This window comes from Geotrypetes seraphini, chromosome 1 (assembly GCF_902459505.1).
Source record: "Geotrypetes seraphini chromosome 1, aGeoSer1.1, whole genome shotgun sequence".
NCBI classification, from domain to species: domain Eukaryota; kingdom Metazoa; phylum Chordata; class Amphibia; order Gymnophiona; family Dermophiidae; genus Geotrypetes; species Geotrypetes seraphini.
In genome coordinates, this window is record NC_047084.1 from 310,049,515 (window position 1) to 310,067,049 (window position 17,535).

The following is a 17,535-nucleotide window of genomic DNA, read 5'->3' on the forward strand; positions in this document are numbered from 1 at the left end:
TTGACCACATCACACCACTGGCTACCAATAGAAAAGTGAATAGAATACAAACTATGTTGCTTGGCATTCAAAACATTATATGGAGACTTTCCAAATAGCTTCCCCAGATTTACTAAGATATTAGGAAGATCTGTAGATCATCGCAACTCTGATTGCCTGATCCTATTCTTCCCAACTCTGAAAAATATAAAATATAAGACATCTCATTGCAAATCATTCAACTATCAAATTGCAAAAGTGTGGAACTCACTCCCCATAGACATTTGGACGACTGCCACGTATGCACTGTTTCACAAAGGCTTTTCAATAACCTCTGTTAGAAGCTTAAAGAAATTTAGACTTTGAACCAAATGTTTACTCTCTGTAATGTTAGTAGAAACTTGCTGTTTTAGAGATCTTATTATACATTGCATTTACAAATCTATGTAGCTTTTATAAGTCTAGGAAACATGTATGATTGTATGTATAACCCTACACAGTGATATGCTGATTGTAACCCAACTAGAACTCTGCTTAGTGAGGATTTGGTGGGATATAAGATAGTTTTTGTTATGTTATAAACAAAGGAAATAATTTGATAGGGATGGGGAGAGGAGATAAAGCAAAAATGGGATGATGGATAGGAGAGAAATCGGAGGTAGTTTGTATTTTTCTTTTCAGGTTGAGACATGTGTTATTAAATCTGCAATGTCTTAGTTGTGTTTGCAGTTCATGAGGTAAAAATGTACCTTTCATCTCCAGAAATATGTCTCTAGCTTCTAATAAGGTTCTCTTATTTCTAGAATGGACTCAATGCCCTGCACCTGGCTGCCAAAGAGGGCCACGTGGACCTGGTTCATGAGCTACTGGAAAGAGGTTCCTCTGTCAACTCAGCTACTAAGGTGAGGGATACTGTAGTTTCGCGTCTCAGAATATAGGGCTCCTTTTACGAAGCCGCGTTAGCGGTTTAACGCATGTAATAGCGCACGCTAATTTGCTGGCCACGCTAGCCGCTGCCGCCCCCTCTTGAGCAGGCGGTAATTTTTCGGCTAGTGCGCGCTAAAAATATGCTAACGCGGCTTCGTAAAAGGAGCCCATAGTATACATTATATTTTGCTAACAGAAAGCTAGAAGTGTTTCTCTTTCTTCTTAATTTGAATTTGTACCATAGAAGGACATTAAATAAGCTAAATCTAAAGGTAATTTCTACTAATTCAGTCAGGGACTTTGTAGCAATGTGTAATGAAATACTTTATTATTGGTACTGGGAAATGAAAGCATTATTGATGAGGTAAGCATTGGTTGACAGTAGGAATGGATGCTCATCGAAGAGACATTTTTAAATCATTTCTCTTTACACTGAGAAAGGAATGGAAGCTGAAGAGCTGTGTTCAAAAAAAGTATCCAAGACATCTTTTCTAGCAAGGAAATTTAATCAGGTTTGGGACTCATTTTCCATCTTTGTGCAGTCCTAGATCATACATTTTAAATGCCAATGCAGCGATGCTTATGGTGCAGAATGTAACTGTTACAGGTTCATAAATGCAATTCTTAAAAGAGAGTTAGACCCTATGGTGGTAATCCCTTAAGCAGCTGCCCAAAGTCAGGTGTAAAGTACATCCATAAATGCTGGTGTTCTAGTCACATATGTTCGTGTCTGAACACACTCAAACTAACAATAATGGCCACAAGTCCACCTTGTTGATAAGACAATGCCCAAAACAGGACTTGTGTGTATATAATATCTATGATAACTATACAATGCTAATGTTTTAGAGCTGTCAGACACCTGCGCTGTTAAATCATGACTGATTGTTCCAACAGCTCATGCAGGTTAAGGGTATCTTTCATCGAGCTCGTTATGTTTTTAAATAAACTTGTGCAAAATACTCAAATAAAGTGCTTCGTGCTAATATAACTATTAAAATTGGCACTTATCTTTAAATGTCTTCTGTTGTAGAAAAATCAGTGCAATACATTGTGCCCAATGGGACCCGTTTCGCCTTACTATTGGCTTCTTCAGGAGTCGAATAATAGGCTACAACATTGGACAGCTCTGCTCGCACCATTTTGTTTTAGCAAACGCAAGCAGAGCTGTCCAATGTTGTAGCCTATTATTCGACCCCTGAAGAAGCCAATAGTAAGGCGAAACAGGTCCCGTTGGGCACAATGTATTGCAATGATTTTTCTACAACAGAAGACATTTAAAGAAAACTGCCAATTTTAATAGTTATATTAGCACGAAGCACTTTATTTGAATTTTTTGCACAAGTTTATTCAAAAACACAACGAGCTCGATGAAAGATACCCTTAACCTGCATGAGCTGTTGGAACAATCCATCATGAGAGCTCTTAGACATTAACATTATGTAGTTATCATACATATTATATATACAAGTCCTGTTTTGGGCATTGTCATATCTGAACACATACATACGTAAATGGCAATAATGTGGCTCCGTGCTCTTCTGTAAGTGTGTGCAAATCTTTATAGTGTACAGTGTGCAGGGGGGTGTTCTCATGGGTACAGTTTGGGTGAGGCACTTGCTTACATGTGAATACTATAAGTTACATGTGTATGAATCTCCCAAATCTAGGTGTGAACATTTACACCAGCTCCTAGCAAAGGGGCTTGCACTTAAACACATATCCATATATATATGCTGAGTACACAAGCATTCTATAACGGGAAATTGGTGGCCATTTTCCTGTGTAGAATAGGCTTCTCAAAGCACCTATAACATATGCATTAACATTTATGTGCTCTTTTACATACATGAATTTTATTTAGATTTGATGTCTCAAATAATGGCAGTTGTGTGTGTGTACATGCACACATATGCAAATTACTGCCCACAAATCCATGCTTAACTTACCCAGCATGCATTTGCAAGAGGATGGGGCATGGACAGAGTTCAGATTTATGGTCATAAATTATTTTAGCTCTGGAATGTAGGCGCTAACAATTTTACCACCTGTATGCTTGGCATAGGCGCTCACACCTAAATGTTAAGTGCATCCAGAGGGAGGGAGTGGTATAGCGGAAGGTGCCCCTAAGAGCACTTCCTCACAAAGGTTGCAGTTTTAGCCACCTTACAGCAGGTTTGCTCAGAAGCTGAGCTAGAGGAGCAGGGCTCAGGCCAGAAGGAGGATCAGGGAGGCTTCAAGGGAAGGGATCTCCAGGAGCAAGACTTTGAACTCAGAGGTTTTCTGGAGAAGTACTAGGAGTGAAGGAATCCTCCCAAGGCATTGGCTGGGCAACAGCACCTGTAGGGGAGCCCAGGGAAGCAAGGAGTGGCCCTGTTTCCAAGCTTTGTACCTGGGAGTAAAGAGTAACCATCCAGGAGTTACAAGAGAAGGAACAGAAGAATGCCAAGATAAAGAATACATTTGATTTGTGAAGACTTGGACCTGAGTGTCCTAACTAGAACCAGGTCTGGATTTGTGCATAAGTGGAAGCTTGACAAAAGAGGTACACTGAAGAGAGGAAAAACCATTGCTTAGTCTGTGACAAACAGCAATAAAGTTTCCTTTAGATTTACACTCACCCTGACTGTGTCTGTGAGGCTCCCAGTCTGTTCGCCAGCTATGCTGCACAAGTATATATATAGTCGACGCCGCTTAAGTGCACACCCTTAGGACCGGGTCTCCATGTGCGCTTAAATGGAGTGTGCGCTTAATAGGAGTGGGGGGAGGAGGGTAGGGGGAGGCTGTAGTTAAGCCGGCCGAGTTTAAATATGGTGCATGGGCTGTTGAAGCCTAAAGTTCAGGAAAGCTACGCCTTACAGCTTGAGTAGAAGCAGAGCACTCACTTTCCCAGCTGTCCCAGCGCTTAAGCTGCTGTGTGAAGCCTAGCCATTCCCAGTCAGAGCGTGATTGCATTTAATCGGAGTGAACACAACATGAAAGAATAAAGGCTGGACCTATGACATCAGTGCACATAAGCGAATTGTGTGCTTATCCGAATTGTAAATATCTGGAGTTTATGTCCATGGACTTTAATGTATATATATATATATATATATAAAAAACCCAAAAAAACGTGACAGTGGTGGTAGGCTGCAGATAACCGAAGTGTGCGCTTAACCGATATGCACTGAGGTGGAGTTGACTGTATACCTGATCAGGCTGATATTCTATACAGGAATGGAAGCACCTATGTTTCTTGCTCTAAAAATGTAGGTGCCTGAAATGTAGGCCAGGGTTTTAAGAGCCTGTACATTTCAGGCACCTAAGTTTTTGGAGAATTGCACGTAGCGGGCCTAAGTCATGCTATGCCCATAGAAATGTCCACTAAGGCATTAGGAGCCACTAAGCACCATGCGCTAAGTGCCTGTTGCCCAATTAATTTTTCCCCCCAACTATTGAGGCTATTAAGGGTATTTTGCCAATTAAGTTAGGCACCCAAAGAATCAGTACTGATTTTTTTAGGCACCATATATAGAATCAGGCCCCCAAGTGGGCATCTTGAATTTCAAAAATGATTTGGTAGTAATATTTTACCTGAAGAAAAATGAGGTGATTTTGCCTTTTGTATGAACTTCTGAAATACTCTTAAATGTGCTGTGTAATGGAAAGCAAGCTGAGCTAGCAAGCACAAATTTCATCTGTCCTTGGCTCCTTGAATGTGTTCTGAAATCCTACAAAATAACTTACGCCCCTCCTTTACTAACGTGGGTTTTAGCAGTGGCAGCGGTGGTAACTGCTTCGATGCTCATAGGAATTCTATGAGCATCGGAGCAGTGGCCGCCGCTGCCAGCGCTAAAATCTGTGCTATGCGTTAGTAAAGGAGGGGGGTTTAAAAAATTAAATATACATCAATAAGGTGAAGGTTTTTTGGCCAATGAAAGACAACTTGATCCGGTTATAACCAATAGACTTCAAAATAGTCTTTTCCTTCATTTATACTCTAAGGGCTCCTTTTACGAAGTCGCGTTAGCGGCTTTAGCGCACGCGACTTTTACTCACGCGCTAACCCCCCCTCCCCCCCGCTGGAAAACTACTGCCTGCTCAAGAGGAGGCGGTAGCGGCTAGTACGGCCGGCACTTTAGCATGTGCTATTACAAGCGTTAAACCGCTAACGCTCCTTCATAAAAGGAGCCCTAAATTATCGGTGTCAGGTCAAAAGCACGCCGGGACAAAGGCGCGCGCAGACAATTGAGCGCAGTGCGGAGGTGCGCGCCACAGAAAATTACAGTTTTTACGGCTCCGACGGGGAGGCATGGGGGGGAACCCCCCCCCCACTTTACTTAATAGAGATCGCGCCGCGTTGTGGGGGGTGTGGGGGGTTGTAACCCCCCACATTTTACTGAAAACTTCACTTTTTCCCTGTTTTTAGGGAAAAAGTTAAGTTTACAGTAAAATGTGGAGGGTTACAACCCCCCAAACCCCCCACAATGCTGGCGCGATCTCTATTAAGTAAACTGGGGGGGCTCCCCAACAAAACCCCCCGTTTGAGCCCCTAAAAACTGTAATTTTCTTTGGCGCACGCCTCCATCTTGCGCTCAGTTGTCGGCGCGCGCCTTTGTCTTTAGCGGGGTTGTCTATGAACCAAAATTATCTTTAAAATCACATTTAACATCATGCATTTTCATTTTGATAGACCTCCAGTTGTGTGATACTTATACTAACAGCCACCATTTTCTGCAGTCTTAAAATGTTTTATGTTGTACTTTACAGAAAGGGAACACAGCTTTGCACATTGCGTCTTTGGCGGGGCAGTCGGAAGTGGTTAAAGTCCTTATTAAGGAAGGAGCCAATATCAACGGACAGTCTCAGGTCTGAAAGTTATTTCTTACCTTTCTCTTGTGATTGATGAAAATAACTCCTAGGTACTGTGCTAACGTTGCTCAAGCTGTACCATTACAGATCAGTTGGGACCTGCAGTATCCATTACTGTTTTTGTGCTGGAGTTTTTCTCATCTAGAGAAAGCTGGCGAGCTCATATGGCAGGCGATTGCGTATCATAGTCATGTCGGTGACCAGAGCGCTGCAGTTGTCGAACTAATTTCCATTAGAACTTGCCCTTCCACACCATTGTGAAAATGTCTATCTGATTGATTATTAAATTCAGAAAAGGTTGTTGAATGTTATATCAGATATGGAATTCTAATAATCTTTATGCCTTTTGAAAAAGATAGCTAATTAATATTATCCATAGCAAAGCATAGTGGCACACTGCATAAATTAACTTGGCCCTCTGAATAGATTCTTTCTGCAATCGTGTGGCATTTAATTCAGATAGATGGCATGCATTCCAGGGCATTTGATACCAGAAAATTCACGCCATTTCTTGGCATGCAGTCCAACTGTGAAACAATGTGGATAATCCCAGTGGCACAGAGTGAAGCCAAGAGGATATCAAATGTCATATTCATATTCAGAAACTGGCCACTGACTAGGGCTAAGATTCTGTGATCCTTTATCTATATGATTTGACACCCCCCCCATACTATCTAGTGAAACCATAACATCAATAAGCCAAACTGCAGTTCTCCCTACCTCATGTACCCTGTGCTTTGCCAGTAGCCCTGACTGATCCAGGGAGTAGAAGCCAGATGCAAACAACGAGTCTGATGCTTAAATTAATCATTTCAAGGTCTGGTTTAAAATCTAACAAAAATGTAAACAAAGTCCCTCAGCCTGGGGGGCAAAGCATTTAAGTAGTATTTCCATGAGGGACCTCATTCTTCCTGGTTGTCTCAGTATTCAAGTCAACCAGAAAAGGCAATGGAGGTGTCTTTTCAACCAATGATATAGTCTTTAAAAAAAAACAAACCATTGGTCCCAACAAGGATCCTTGTTTTGGCATATATGAAATGCCTTTTTCAGGGGACACTTTTGCTTTAAAGACGCTTGAATACAAAACTCGCATGTGCAGTCGAGCAGCAGCGTTCAGAGCACTGTAAAAACGCTGCTGCCTGACTGCACACGTGAGTTTTGTTCTCAAGCATCTTTAAAGCAAAGGTGTCCCCCTGAGGAAGGCGTTTCATATACGCCAAAACAGGGATCCTTGATGGAACCATTGTTTTTTAAATAAAGACTATATCATTGGTTAAAAAGACACCTCCCTTGCCTTTCCTGTTTGACCGTCTATACTCCAAGGCGAGGTGTTCTTCTGTTTGCCTGTTGTCTCAGCATTCAAGACAGCATGCCAGAATGACTGATGTGAAATACAAAAGCCATCTCATTGAAATGAATAGTGAAGACACTCTAATGTTATTGTACATTCAAGGGATTCTTGCAAGTATTTTTCTGCCTTCATTAGATAATTGCTATACTTGTTTTATTATTTACAGCTCGCTCAATAACTTTGACAGGAGTGACTTTAGGAAATGCATTAATTTGCATGTTGGTTCCTTAAACAAAAGAATATAAACTGTTTTTTGAAGAAGAGGCAGCGTGCTTTTATTCTTAAAATCATATTTAATTTTTACAATACCAGGAAAACACAGACTCAAAGAATGAAACTGAGCCATGATAATTACAGAGTCCATACTGAAAAGCATTTATCTGGGGAGCATAGACAAATACTCAGACTGGGCAGGGGTGTGCTGTTTGGGTTGCTCTTTGGATAAATGCCACCGAAAAAGATACTCAGCTGCAGTATCCAGATTGTACAGACCACTGCAGCAGCATGCAGAATATGCCAGAACAGTCTGGGGACTGAGTTTGGGTGGAGCTAGCAGTTACCAAGGTAGCAGCAATATTCAGTCTGCTACACAGATAACTATCCAGATAAATTAGGACAGGGAAAGGCAGTCCTAATGCTGCAGTGAGTGCCCTGCATTATCTAGATATTCAGCATCAGTCACCATCCAGATACAACTAATGAATGTAACTAGCCCTCCAAAACTCCCCAGAAACCTACTGTACCCACCTGTCTACCACCCCAGTAGCCCTTATGCCTGCAGATGTTACCTATATGTCAGTACAGTCATTTTTTGGTGGACTCGCACTTTCCACCACAAGTGTACTAGTTAGTGTGGTATTTGGACCTGGGTCCCTTTCTCCGCAGTCCACTGCACTGCCCACCAGGCTACTCCAGAGTCCTGCTTGCAGCTTTACTAGGAATGGCCATAGTATTTGCAGCTATCATAGAGACATTACTGTTTCATGCAGATATTTGGGGGGTGGGATGGGGTCAGTGACCACTGAGAAAGTGTGTGGGGGCCATATTTTCATCCCTCCAATGGTCATATGATCAGTTTGGGTAACCTTTTGGCCCTTCATTGTTTTAAAAACAGGTCTAGCCTAAAACATCCAAATTGTGCCTTGGACATTTCGTAAAATGTTTGATTATCGTTGTAAAATGTCCAAGTGCTAAGCCCGGCCAAAACACATCCACTTAAGATTTAGATGCACTGCAGACAAAATGACTAGAAAGCTGTCTAGAAAGTCAGTTTTGAAAATGTCCACTTAGACGTTTTGACTAGTAAGTCGTCCAAGTGCTGGTTTATGCCATCTTTTGGACATCTATAATTTTTTTGAAAATGAGCCCCATAGTAAATTACTGTTTGTGAATATCTGTACCCCTCACCAGTAAGCTTGAATATTTCCCCTGCTGTGAAACAGATCTATTCTACTATTGGCAAGGATTTACCCAATTTCATGATCATTGAATGGTCTTCATGAATGTTTTGAGAAAGTTAAGAACTGGCTTGTGGATCATAGATTAATAGTAAATCTTGATAAGAGCTATTCATTTTGGCTAATGAGACATATTCCAGCACCAAGTTTGACGTTGAATTTGGATGGGATAACTATTCCTCCAGTTGAAAAGTTTAAATATTTAGGTATAATTGTGGATACTGTGACCAGTCAGGCTCCGTGCCTGTCTTGGTCCCTGTGATTTCCTTAGTGTCCACCGGGGGAGCCAGAGAGAAGCCCAGGTGAGAGCAGGCTCAGTCAGAGCAGGGCATGGCTCCTCCCATGAAAAGCCAGTAGTTTGCACTTGGCAGGAGAGGTGAGAGGGAAGTCACAGGCCTCTTCCCAAGTAGAGCAGTGCTGGCTCAAGCTAGGGTAATGCCTTAGACCTGGGTGTGGAAGAGGCTGGATCCACACCACCATTTGCAGCACAAGCCTGTGTGTGTGTGTTGAAGCTGCAAGGAAAGACAAAAGGCTTTGCAACCATATTTAAGGACTGAGCAAACTGTGAGGATTTTTTTTTCTGGACTGTTTTGATTCTCTGCATTTTGTTTAAGAAGCTGAGAGTGCCTTTTCTGTGGGGAGAAGTTTGCTAATAACTGGGCGGGATTTTTGAAAGCTGTTGTGTGCTTGTGGAAGGCAAACTTGAGGCACTCCCCTATTCCCTGCAGTTGTTAAAAGATATGCTGGAAGCTTTGCTATTTAAAAAACTGTTTGGGTGTTTGGTGCAGCATAGCAGACAGCTGAACTCTTTTGCAATCTGCTAAGGAGCAGGCTTTGGAAGCCTTGTTGAAAAGAAGCTCTGTGAAGAGCATAATCACAGAGCAGAGTATTGACTTTGGTGAGGAGAAAATCCTGAACTTTACTCAGAGTTTTCCTTTTGGGGTTTTTCTTTGTATTTTACAAGTTGCATTGTTTTTGGATTTTGCCATTCTGATGATTAAATTTTCTTTTGGGAGAACCAACCTGAAGCTGTGTGCATTGGTTCTGATGTTTGGTTTGTTTTACTTATTAATACAGTGTCTGCAGGGTGACTCCCTACTGGGTCACATGCTGGTGCAAGTTTTGGCTGTAACCACTAGGGGCACTGGGGAGTCCTGTGGCTAGGCTCTAGTGCCGGTTACAATACGCAATTAACTTTTTCAGATCAAGTATCAACTGTTATAAAAATAGGCTTTTATACCCTGAGATCTCTGAGGACTATTAGAGGATTATTTGAGAATAAGGATTTTCATACTTTAATACATGCGTTCTTTGTATCCAGATTGGATTATGCTGGCTTATAAAAATTTAATATAAACCGGTTACAAACTCTACAGAATGCGGCATTGAAGCTATTAGGTCATAATGGTAAATTTGATTGAGTCATCCCCTAATATCAGATACTGGTTATTTATAGAATTAAATTCAAGATATTAGTATTGATGCATAAAGCTCTACATACTTCTGAACCTTGCTATCTGCAATCTTTGACTATCCCATATACCCCAAATCAAACATTAAGATCGTTACAGGACAATAGGCTAGTCCTCCATCGGTGTATAGAACGAAATAGGAATCAACACGTAATAAGGCATTCTTTTTAGCACCTAGTCAATGGAATCAGCTTCCGCAAGCTATTCGTACTGAATTGAATCATAAAACGTTTAAAAAAATTATTGAATGAACATATTCATTAATTCAAGAGATTCACAGGCAACTGACCCGCCAATTAATTTTTTCTATCTTTTTAGTATTGTGAGAATGGATTATTATTGCATCATAGATATGAATGAGTCTAGATCTTTTCTTCATGTCATGGAGTTCTTTTTAGCTTTATTTTGAATTGTATATGTAATTTGCCTTTTAGTTTTAACTTTATATTTTTATGTAATCCACTTGGAACTTTTGTAAGATTTTTGCAGAATATCAAATTTTAATAAACATAAACATAACCATCTATTTTATCCTTCAGAATAAGCATGGAGAAAGACCATACTGTGGAAGACTGTAGAGGAGCTATGACCTTTACCAGTCATGGTATGCACAGAGATAGATGCCAGCTGTCCTCCTTCATAAGTGTAAATACTGGCCATGGTCCAGTAGCCTCATGTGAGATGGTGCAGAGTAGCTGAGCTGCAGGGCTTCTAACTTTTTTTCTTTTTTTTTTTTTTCTGAAGATGATGTAACACTAAGAAGCAAGTCCTGATTTAATGACATATAGTAACACTGCGTGTTGGCAGATAAAAATAATTTGGCCCAGCCAGACTGCCCAGTGGTCCCTGCCTAGATAACTTGATATCCCATTATCACCCTTCTGTGCATACTAATTCTTTCACTGTTTTCATTTCTGCTGTTAGGCTGTTTCAGACATCTATTTCCACCCCACTCCCATTTCTATTAAAAACAGTTTTTTCTTCCATCTTCTCTGAGCCTTGATTACTTTATATCATGACTTTTTGAAGCCAAACTTCCTTTTCTATAACAAATGCAGCCTTGATTTTATTAGAGCCCCTAAATGCTTGGGAATGTTTTGATCAGACTCCTTTGTTTCCCCATCGATACTTAATGCTGTAAATGTAAGACAGTATATTTCCAAAATAAATGAACATTAATGGCCTTTGAGAGGGTACTTTTCATAATGTTGGGAGGCAGGAGCCATGCCTGTGCATATCTGCCTTCATGTTGCCATCTTGGAGAATGGCAGCCCATGAATCTATGTAGTGCTTCCCACAATGTACCACATGGGGGTCAGGATTTTCCATGTTCCAAGATGGGAGCATGGAGAGAGGAGCAAGTGGGTATCACACTTTCCTCCCAATGTCAAAGTTGGGGGGAAATGTTCTTTGAGGTGAAGGGGCATCAGGGGAGCCACAGATTCATAGCACATTTTTGGTGAGGGGAAGGGAGAGGTGCACTGGAACCTGGGACTTGAGCACTAGAGAAATCTTCGAGGAGGAAGGTTGGGGATTTAGGAGGCCGTGGGCCATGAAGTACATTTGTGAAGTAGGTAGGAGAAGGATTGGGGTATCCAGGGACCACTGCAACACCAGGGCACCTCTTAGAGGTAGGGGTTAGGGGGGTTGAAATTCAGAAAATCAAGCATGCTTTTGTCTCTGTTCCCGTCAATGCATGAAACAATCCCTATGCACACGCTAACAGCTGGAAAGGCTATTAGCAGTATACTGAGGTCTTTTTTTCTCCACTAATACATGAATTTGACTGGATAAGTTTTTGTGCTAACAGGCGTCCTCTCCTCCAACAGAAGAAGGGGTATTTGGAGGGTTTTGCGTAATTGAAATCACCTATTATACAGCTGCCCAATTTGCCAGCTTTCCTAGTCTCTTGGGACAGTATGTATAATGCTAGCTATATATTATTTACCTTCACACATGGAATTTCTATCCATATGGATTCCACATTGCTATGTCATGCAGAATGTGAATTTTGTTTTATTCAATTCCCTCTTTAACATATAGCACAACCCCCCCCTCGCACCCCAGTTTGATCTACTCTATCATTGCGATATAATTTGTACCAGGTAACACAGTATCCCATTGATTGTCCTCCTTCCACCCGGTCTCTGTGATGCCTATTATATCTACCTCATCATTCAGTGCTATATACTCAAACTCTCCTATTTTATTTTTTAGGCTTTTAGCATTTGTATACTGACACTTCAAATTGTGATGTTCTTTGTATCTAAAGGCTGCTGAGAAGATGACAAAGATAATTTGAGTCTTTTACTTTGCCTTCCTCTTAAACACTCCTAGCTTTCTTTCACCATCATTGAAACCTCTCTTTTGGGACTCCCTAAATATCCTGTTTCAATAGTATCCTTCAAGGATACACCACATTGGATCATCCACACATTGAATCATCCCACCCACCCCAATCGTAGTTTAAAAGCTACTCTATCTTCTTTTTAAGCATTAACTCCAGCAGCCTGGTTCTATCTCAGTTAAGGTAGAGTCAGTGGTGTAACGAGGGTGAGAGGTGCCTATGGTAGTGGCACCCCTCCCCACCCTCATCTCTGCCCCACTCCTTCCCCGATGTCCCCCTGCTGTGTGCATGCCCCCTTCCCTTTCCCCATACCTCTAGTTGTTAACCACTGTGAGCAACAACTTCAATGTGCTCCATGCGACCCTATCAGCTCTCCCTCTGACATCACTTCCTATGTGCGGCACCTGGAAGTGACATCAGTGGGAGAGCCGACACAGTCATGAGGAACACGTTGAAGTTTTTGCTCATGGAGGTGAACAACTAGCGGTACGGGGAAAGGGAAAGGGGTGGCATGCCTGGTGAGGGGAGGAGTGGGAAGAGCTGGGGGTGGAGAGGAGGAGGGGTGCTGGTGCCTCTATCAACATGGTGCCTGGGGTGGACCGCCCCCCCCTTACTACACCATTTTCCCAGAAGGTTGCCATGCACCATCATCTCAACCACACATTGAAACTTTGGAGTAGAGAGTTGCGTGGGGGCAAAAATCCCGCCCATTCCCAACTTTCACCACCAATATCCCGCCTTTCTCTGCCCATCCCCGCCAGAATCTCCTCTGTCCCCGCCTTTCCCCGTGAGGAATCTCATACATCCCTGCCCGATCCCATGAGGAATCCCCACCCATCCCCGTGAGGAATCTAATCTATCCCCGCCCGTCACCCCATAAAAGTTACATGTCTCCATAAAAAGCAGCAATTACTTCTGACAGTTTTGATTTTTTTTTTTTTAAAGTCTTAAGTTTATTTAAACTAACAATAAAATACAATATAAACAAATAACAGTGAACAGAAATAAGAGATGCTTACTTCACCGGAAAGAATTAGAAAAGACATTAGGTCGACCATTTCTTATTAAAATAAATAAAAGAGTTGGATTTTTTGGCAATATGAAGCTCATATCTGTAGAGCAAACAAATCTGGTTTCACCATCTGCCATAGGTAACTTGTGAGAGGTCCTTCCAAGATCCACAAATGATTTTTAATGCAGCAATGAGTAAATAATCAAACAATACAGCATCAAAATCATTTAAAGCAGACTTTTCAGGACAATGGTTACATAAGAAAAATGTGCCAAAACTGAACTGGAAACCCCAAAACAAACTCAGCAAGTACTTCATTTTGTACTAAACACAATTGGTGGCATAACCATGAGAGGGGGCTTGGCCTCCCACTTTGAGCTTAGCCCCCTCAAAATGAACATCTCCCTTGCTGTAGCTGGTGGGACATTTTGGTTTTCGATCATCTTGATCCCATCTTTGTCTATCTTCTACTAATTCTCTTTCCAGGCCTCGGTGACCTTGTTCCATCCCCGTGGGAGTCCCACAGACCTAGGGAGATTCCCCATGGGAGCCCCGTAGACCTGTGGGGGATCCCTGTGGGAGTCCCGTAGACCCGGGGAGGGATCCCAGGACCCACAGGATTCCTGCAATCCCTGTTCCTGTGCAGACCTCTACTTTGGAGCTCTGCCTGCCTCTTGGATCCTGCTTGTGGAGCTGAGGGCATTTTTGAAAATGCTGCCCTAGAGAATCTAGATTTCAGCTTTCTATCTAAGAGCCTAAATTTGGCTTCTAGAACCTCCCTCCCTCATTTTACTAACTAGATGCCATCCTTATGTGCATCGCCAAATCTCTCGTGTTGGAAATGCAAGACTAAACAAATGTTTTAAGAGCATTATGCTCACTTGTCCATTCTGGATTTCTTCTGGTTCTTTGTGAGTATGGCATGCTGCTGGAGAGCTGTCAGAATGTGGCTTACTTACAATAATCTTCCAATTTAATTAGAGGAAGGCTTGAGGAACTGTTGGTTAGTAGAACAAATTTTTAAAGTTTCAATGGTTATTCTGCAGTTAGATGACTGTAACATATCAATGAAAATTGAGACTTTTTATCTGAAGATTGTGCTAAATTCAAAGTTAACACATAGGGCTCCTTTTACTGAGGTGCGCTAGGAAATTACCGCGCGCTATGCTTCTAGAACTAATGCCAGTTCAATGCTGGCGTTAAGGTCTAGCGCGTGCTATTTTGCGTGTTAAAGCCCTAGCGCACCTTAGTAAAAGGAGCCCATAGATTTCAGATTAAAATGGTTGTAAGTAATGCTTTCTATAAAATCTTTTTTTTTACTTAGCCTGCCTAACCTGAATTACTGTCATGCTATTTTTGTTGTTCTTCCTACCTCCTTTCAAATCACTGCAGCTTGATGAGAATATAGCAGTATGTGTGCTGACAGATTGTAGGAGGTGAGAACATCTCTCCAAGTTAGATGGAGCTGCTTGAGTTACTCTTCAATCTTGTGCTTTCTTTACTCTTGCCCCACCTATTTAGAATGGCCTTACTATGGATATAAGATTGGCAACTGATATTTGCTCTTTTAGAAAAGGAACTAAGGCAACATTGTTTTTTAGATCAGGGGTGTCCAACTTTGGTGCTCGAGGGCTGTAGTCCTTTGGGTTTTCAGAATTTCCTCAATGAATATACAAGAGAACTATTTGCATGCAGTGTCTCCACTGTATGCAGATAGATCTCGTACATATTCATTGTGGAAATCCTGAAAACCCAACCTGGTAAAGGCCAAAGCTGGATCCCCCTGTTTAAGATGGTGTTTACTAATTGCTGTTAAATTTTTATGCTGATGGTTATCTGAATACTTTTAAGCGGTTACACTTTTGATTTGTGTTCCTGTAATGTTTTTTTTAAAAATCTTTGGTCATATAGGGAGTTATTCTATAAACTTGAGCACATAATTTTGCAACTAGCATACAAAATTGCAAGCACAAGTTATAGAATAGTGCCTAATTATAGTTATAGAACAGTGCCTAATTTAATTGTTTAAGTTGTTATTAATTGGCTTTAACTGCTAATAGCGAATTTTAAGTTGCATTAATTGGCACCAGATCTATAAACCTAGCACCTAAATTCTATGACATGTAGCTGCAAAGGGAATGCTTAGACGGGAGGCGCATGGGTGGGTCAGGGGTGTGTCAAGCACTTGCATGATGAGTTTATAAAATTCTGTCACTTGTGCATGCAGCTGACAGTATTTAGGTATGCGAATTAACTGGTCAATTCCTTAATAGTATAAAGAGAAACTCAAGAATCCAAAACATAAAGGTCCCCACACTTTAATATTTTCACACAACTTAGTGGTACTATTGGCTATGGCAGTGGTTCCCAACTCTGTCCTGGAGGAACACCAGGCCAATTGGGTTTTCAGTCTAGCCCTAATGAATATGCATGAAGCAAATTTGCATGCCTATCACTTCCATCATATGCAAATCTCTCTCATGCATATTCATTAGGGCTAGCCTGAAAACCCGATTGGCCTGGTGTTCCTCCAGGACAGGGTTGGGAATCACTGGTCTATGGTATAAATCACAACTATTCGTCCATTCATTACTTGCAGTGGCTGATAATTTAAAAAAAACATTTTTTGGGGGGGTGACCCTTCAGAATTGACTGGTATTCATATTCTCATGGGGCCACAAGAACTCCAACCAGCTTACACTTTGTCATTGGTCAAAAATATTTTTATATATCTCCTTATATAAAATTCTTCCTTATAATAGTATTTGAAGATAATAGGAAATGTATCTTAAGTACTGTGAAGGACACACTGCCGACATAGCTGTGTTACGTACTCTGTGTCAGAGCAGGCGGTCTCCTTACTGGTGCATAACAGTCTCTTCTTAGCACGGTCATAGTATTTAACGAGGTCACAGTATTTAGGTGTAAGCATTTACACCAGCCTTTGACATGACATAAATGCACTAGTATTCTATAATGGCTTCTGCACCCTACTTTGCATTGTAGAATATTGTTTAGCTCTCAATTTTTTAGTGCCTAGGTTTTGGGGCACTTTCCTTAATCTACCCAATAAGGGGTAATTCTGTACAGATTACCAAAAGTTAGGTGTTGGGATGCTGTGTGCTAGGTTTATAGAATTGGTGCCAATTAATGCTACTTAAAGGTCATTATTGGCAAAGAGAACACTACACTCCTACAATGAAATACACCTATTTACACCATCAGGCCATTCTTATGTGCTTAGGAGTTTTCCTCAGCCATATGGTATACCTCCAAGGGTTGATGCTTGTCCATGTTTTGTTCAACCTTTTAAAATATTAGTTACCCTCATTCATACCTTGATCTTTGTGGATTCATTTTTGCTGCTGACATGTTAGTAGTAGCATACATCAACCAACTTGCTCCAAATCTCAATCAGCTACATTTCTCTTTAGACACGGTAACCATTTGGCTTTGCCATAATAGCCTTAAATTGAACACTTCTAAATCGGTAGCTTTGGAGATCACACACACACTTCCTTGCATATGTCACTCCATTTGCCCTACAAGAACATGTTAATATCCTGGGTTTCCATCTATTTTTACTATTGACTTCCAAATTGCATCAGTCATGTGATCCTCTTTCTTTGCTCTGCAGCAAATCCATTCAGTAAGAGCCTTCTTTGGAGATCTCAGGACCCTCGTCTTTGCATTGCTAGTAGATCATCTGGACTATTGCAATTTATTGTACTGTGGATTAAGATGGCATCTCTCCACCACTTTCAACTTCTCCAGTATTCTTCTGCAAAAGTGCTCGCAGGAGCCCACCAGTTATAACCACATTACACTCGTGTTGACCATTGTCTTTTAGAATTTGTTTTAAGATTCTCTTTCCAGTGGACAGTCATCTACTTGGGCTCTTCTGCTTATCTGTCTAATTTACTGATGCCATATCTCCATAGACATCCATCCTACTCTCAGTATATCAGACAACTTTCTCTACTTTTTCCTGCCGAGATCCAGATGGAAAGAAGACAAGGAGCAGACTATATTAAGAAAAGTTGGCGTCAGGAGCATACAATCAGCTAATGACACACAAATCCTTCTATCAGTACTGAAAGAAATTATCCTAAATCCATTACCACTGGTTGTATGCC

General features: G+C 41.3%; 1 protein-coding gene across 34 annotated transcripts in view; it reads left to right on the plus strand.

Moving 5' to 3' along the window:
• Positions 1-17,535, plus strand: part of ANK2 (ankyrin 2) — a 958,369-nt gene that overhangs the window by 604,295 nt on the left and 336,539 nt on the right. For all 34 annotated transcript variants that reach the window (XM_033955859.1, XM_033955893.1, XM_033955875.1 and 31 more), the window contains exons 3-4: positions 783-881; positions 5,659-5,757. In XM_033955859.1, the coding sequence (XP_033811750.1) occupies positions 783-881; positions 5,659-5,757 (198 nt within the window). The remainder of the gene's footprint in view (positions 1-782; positions 882-5,658; positions 5,758-17,535) is intronic.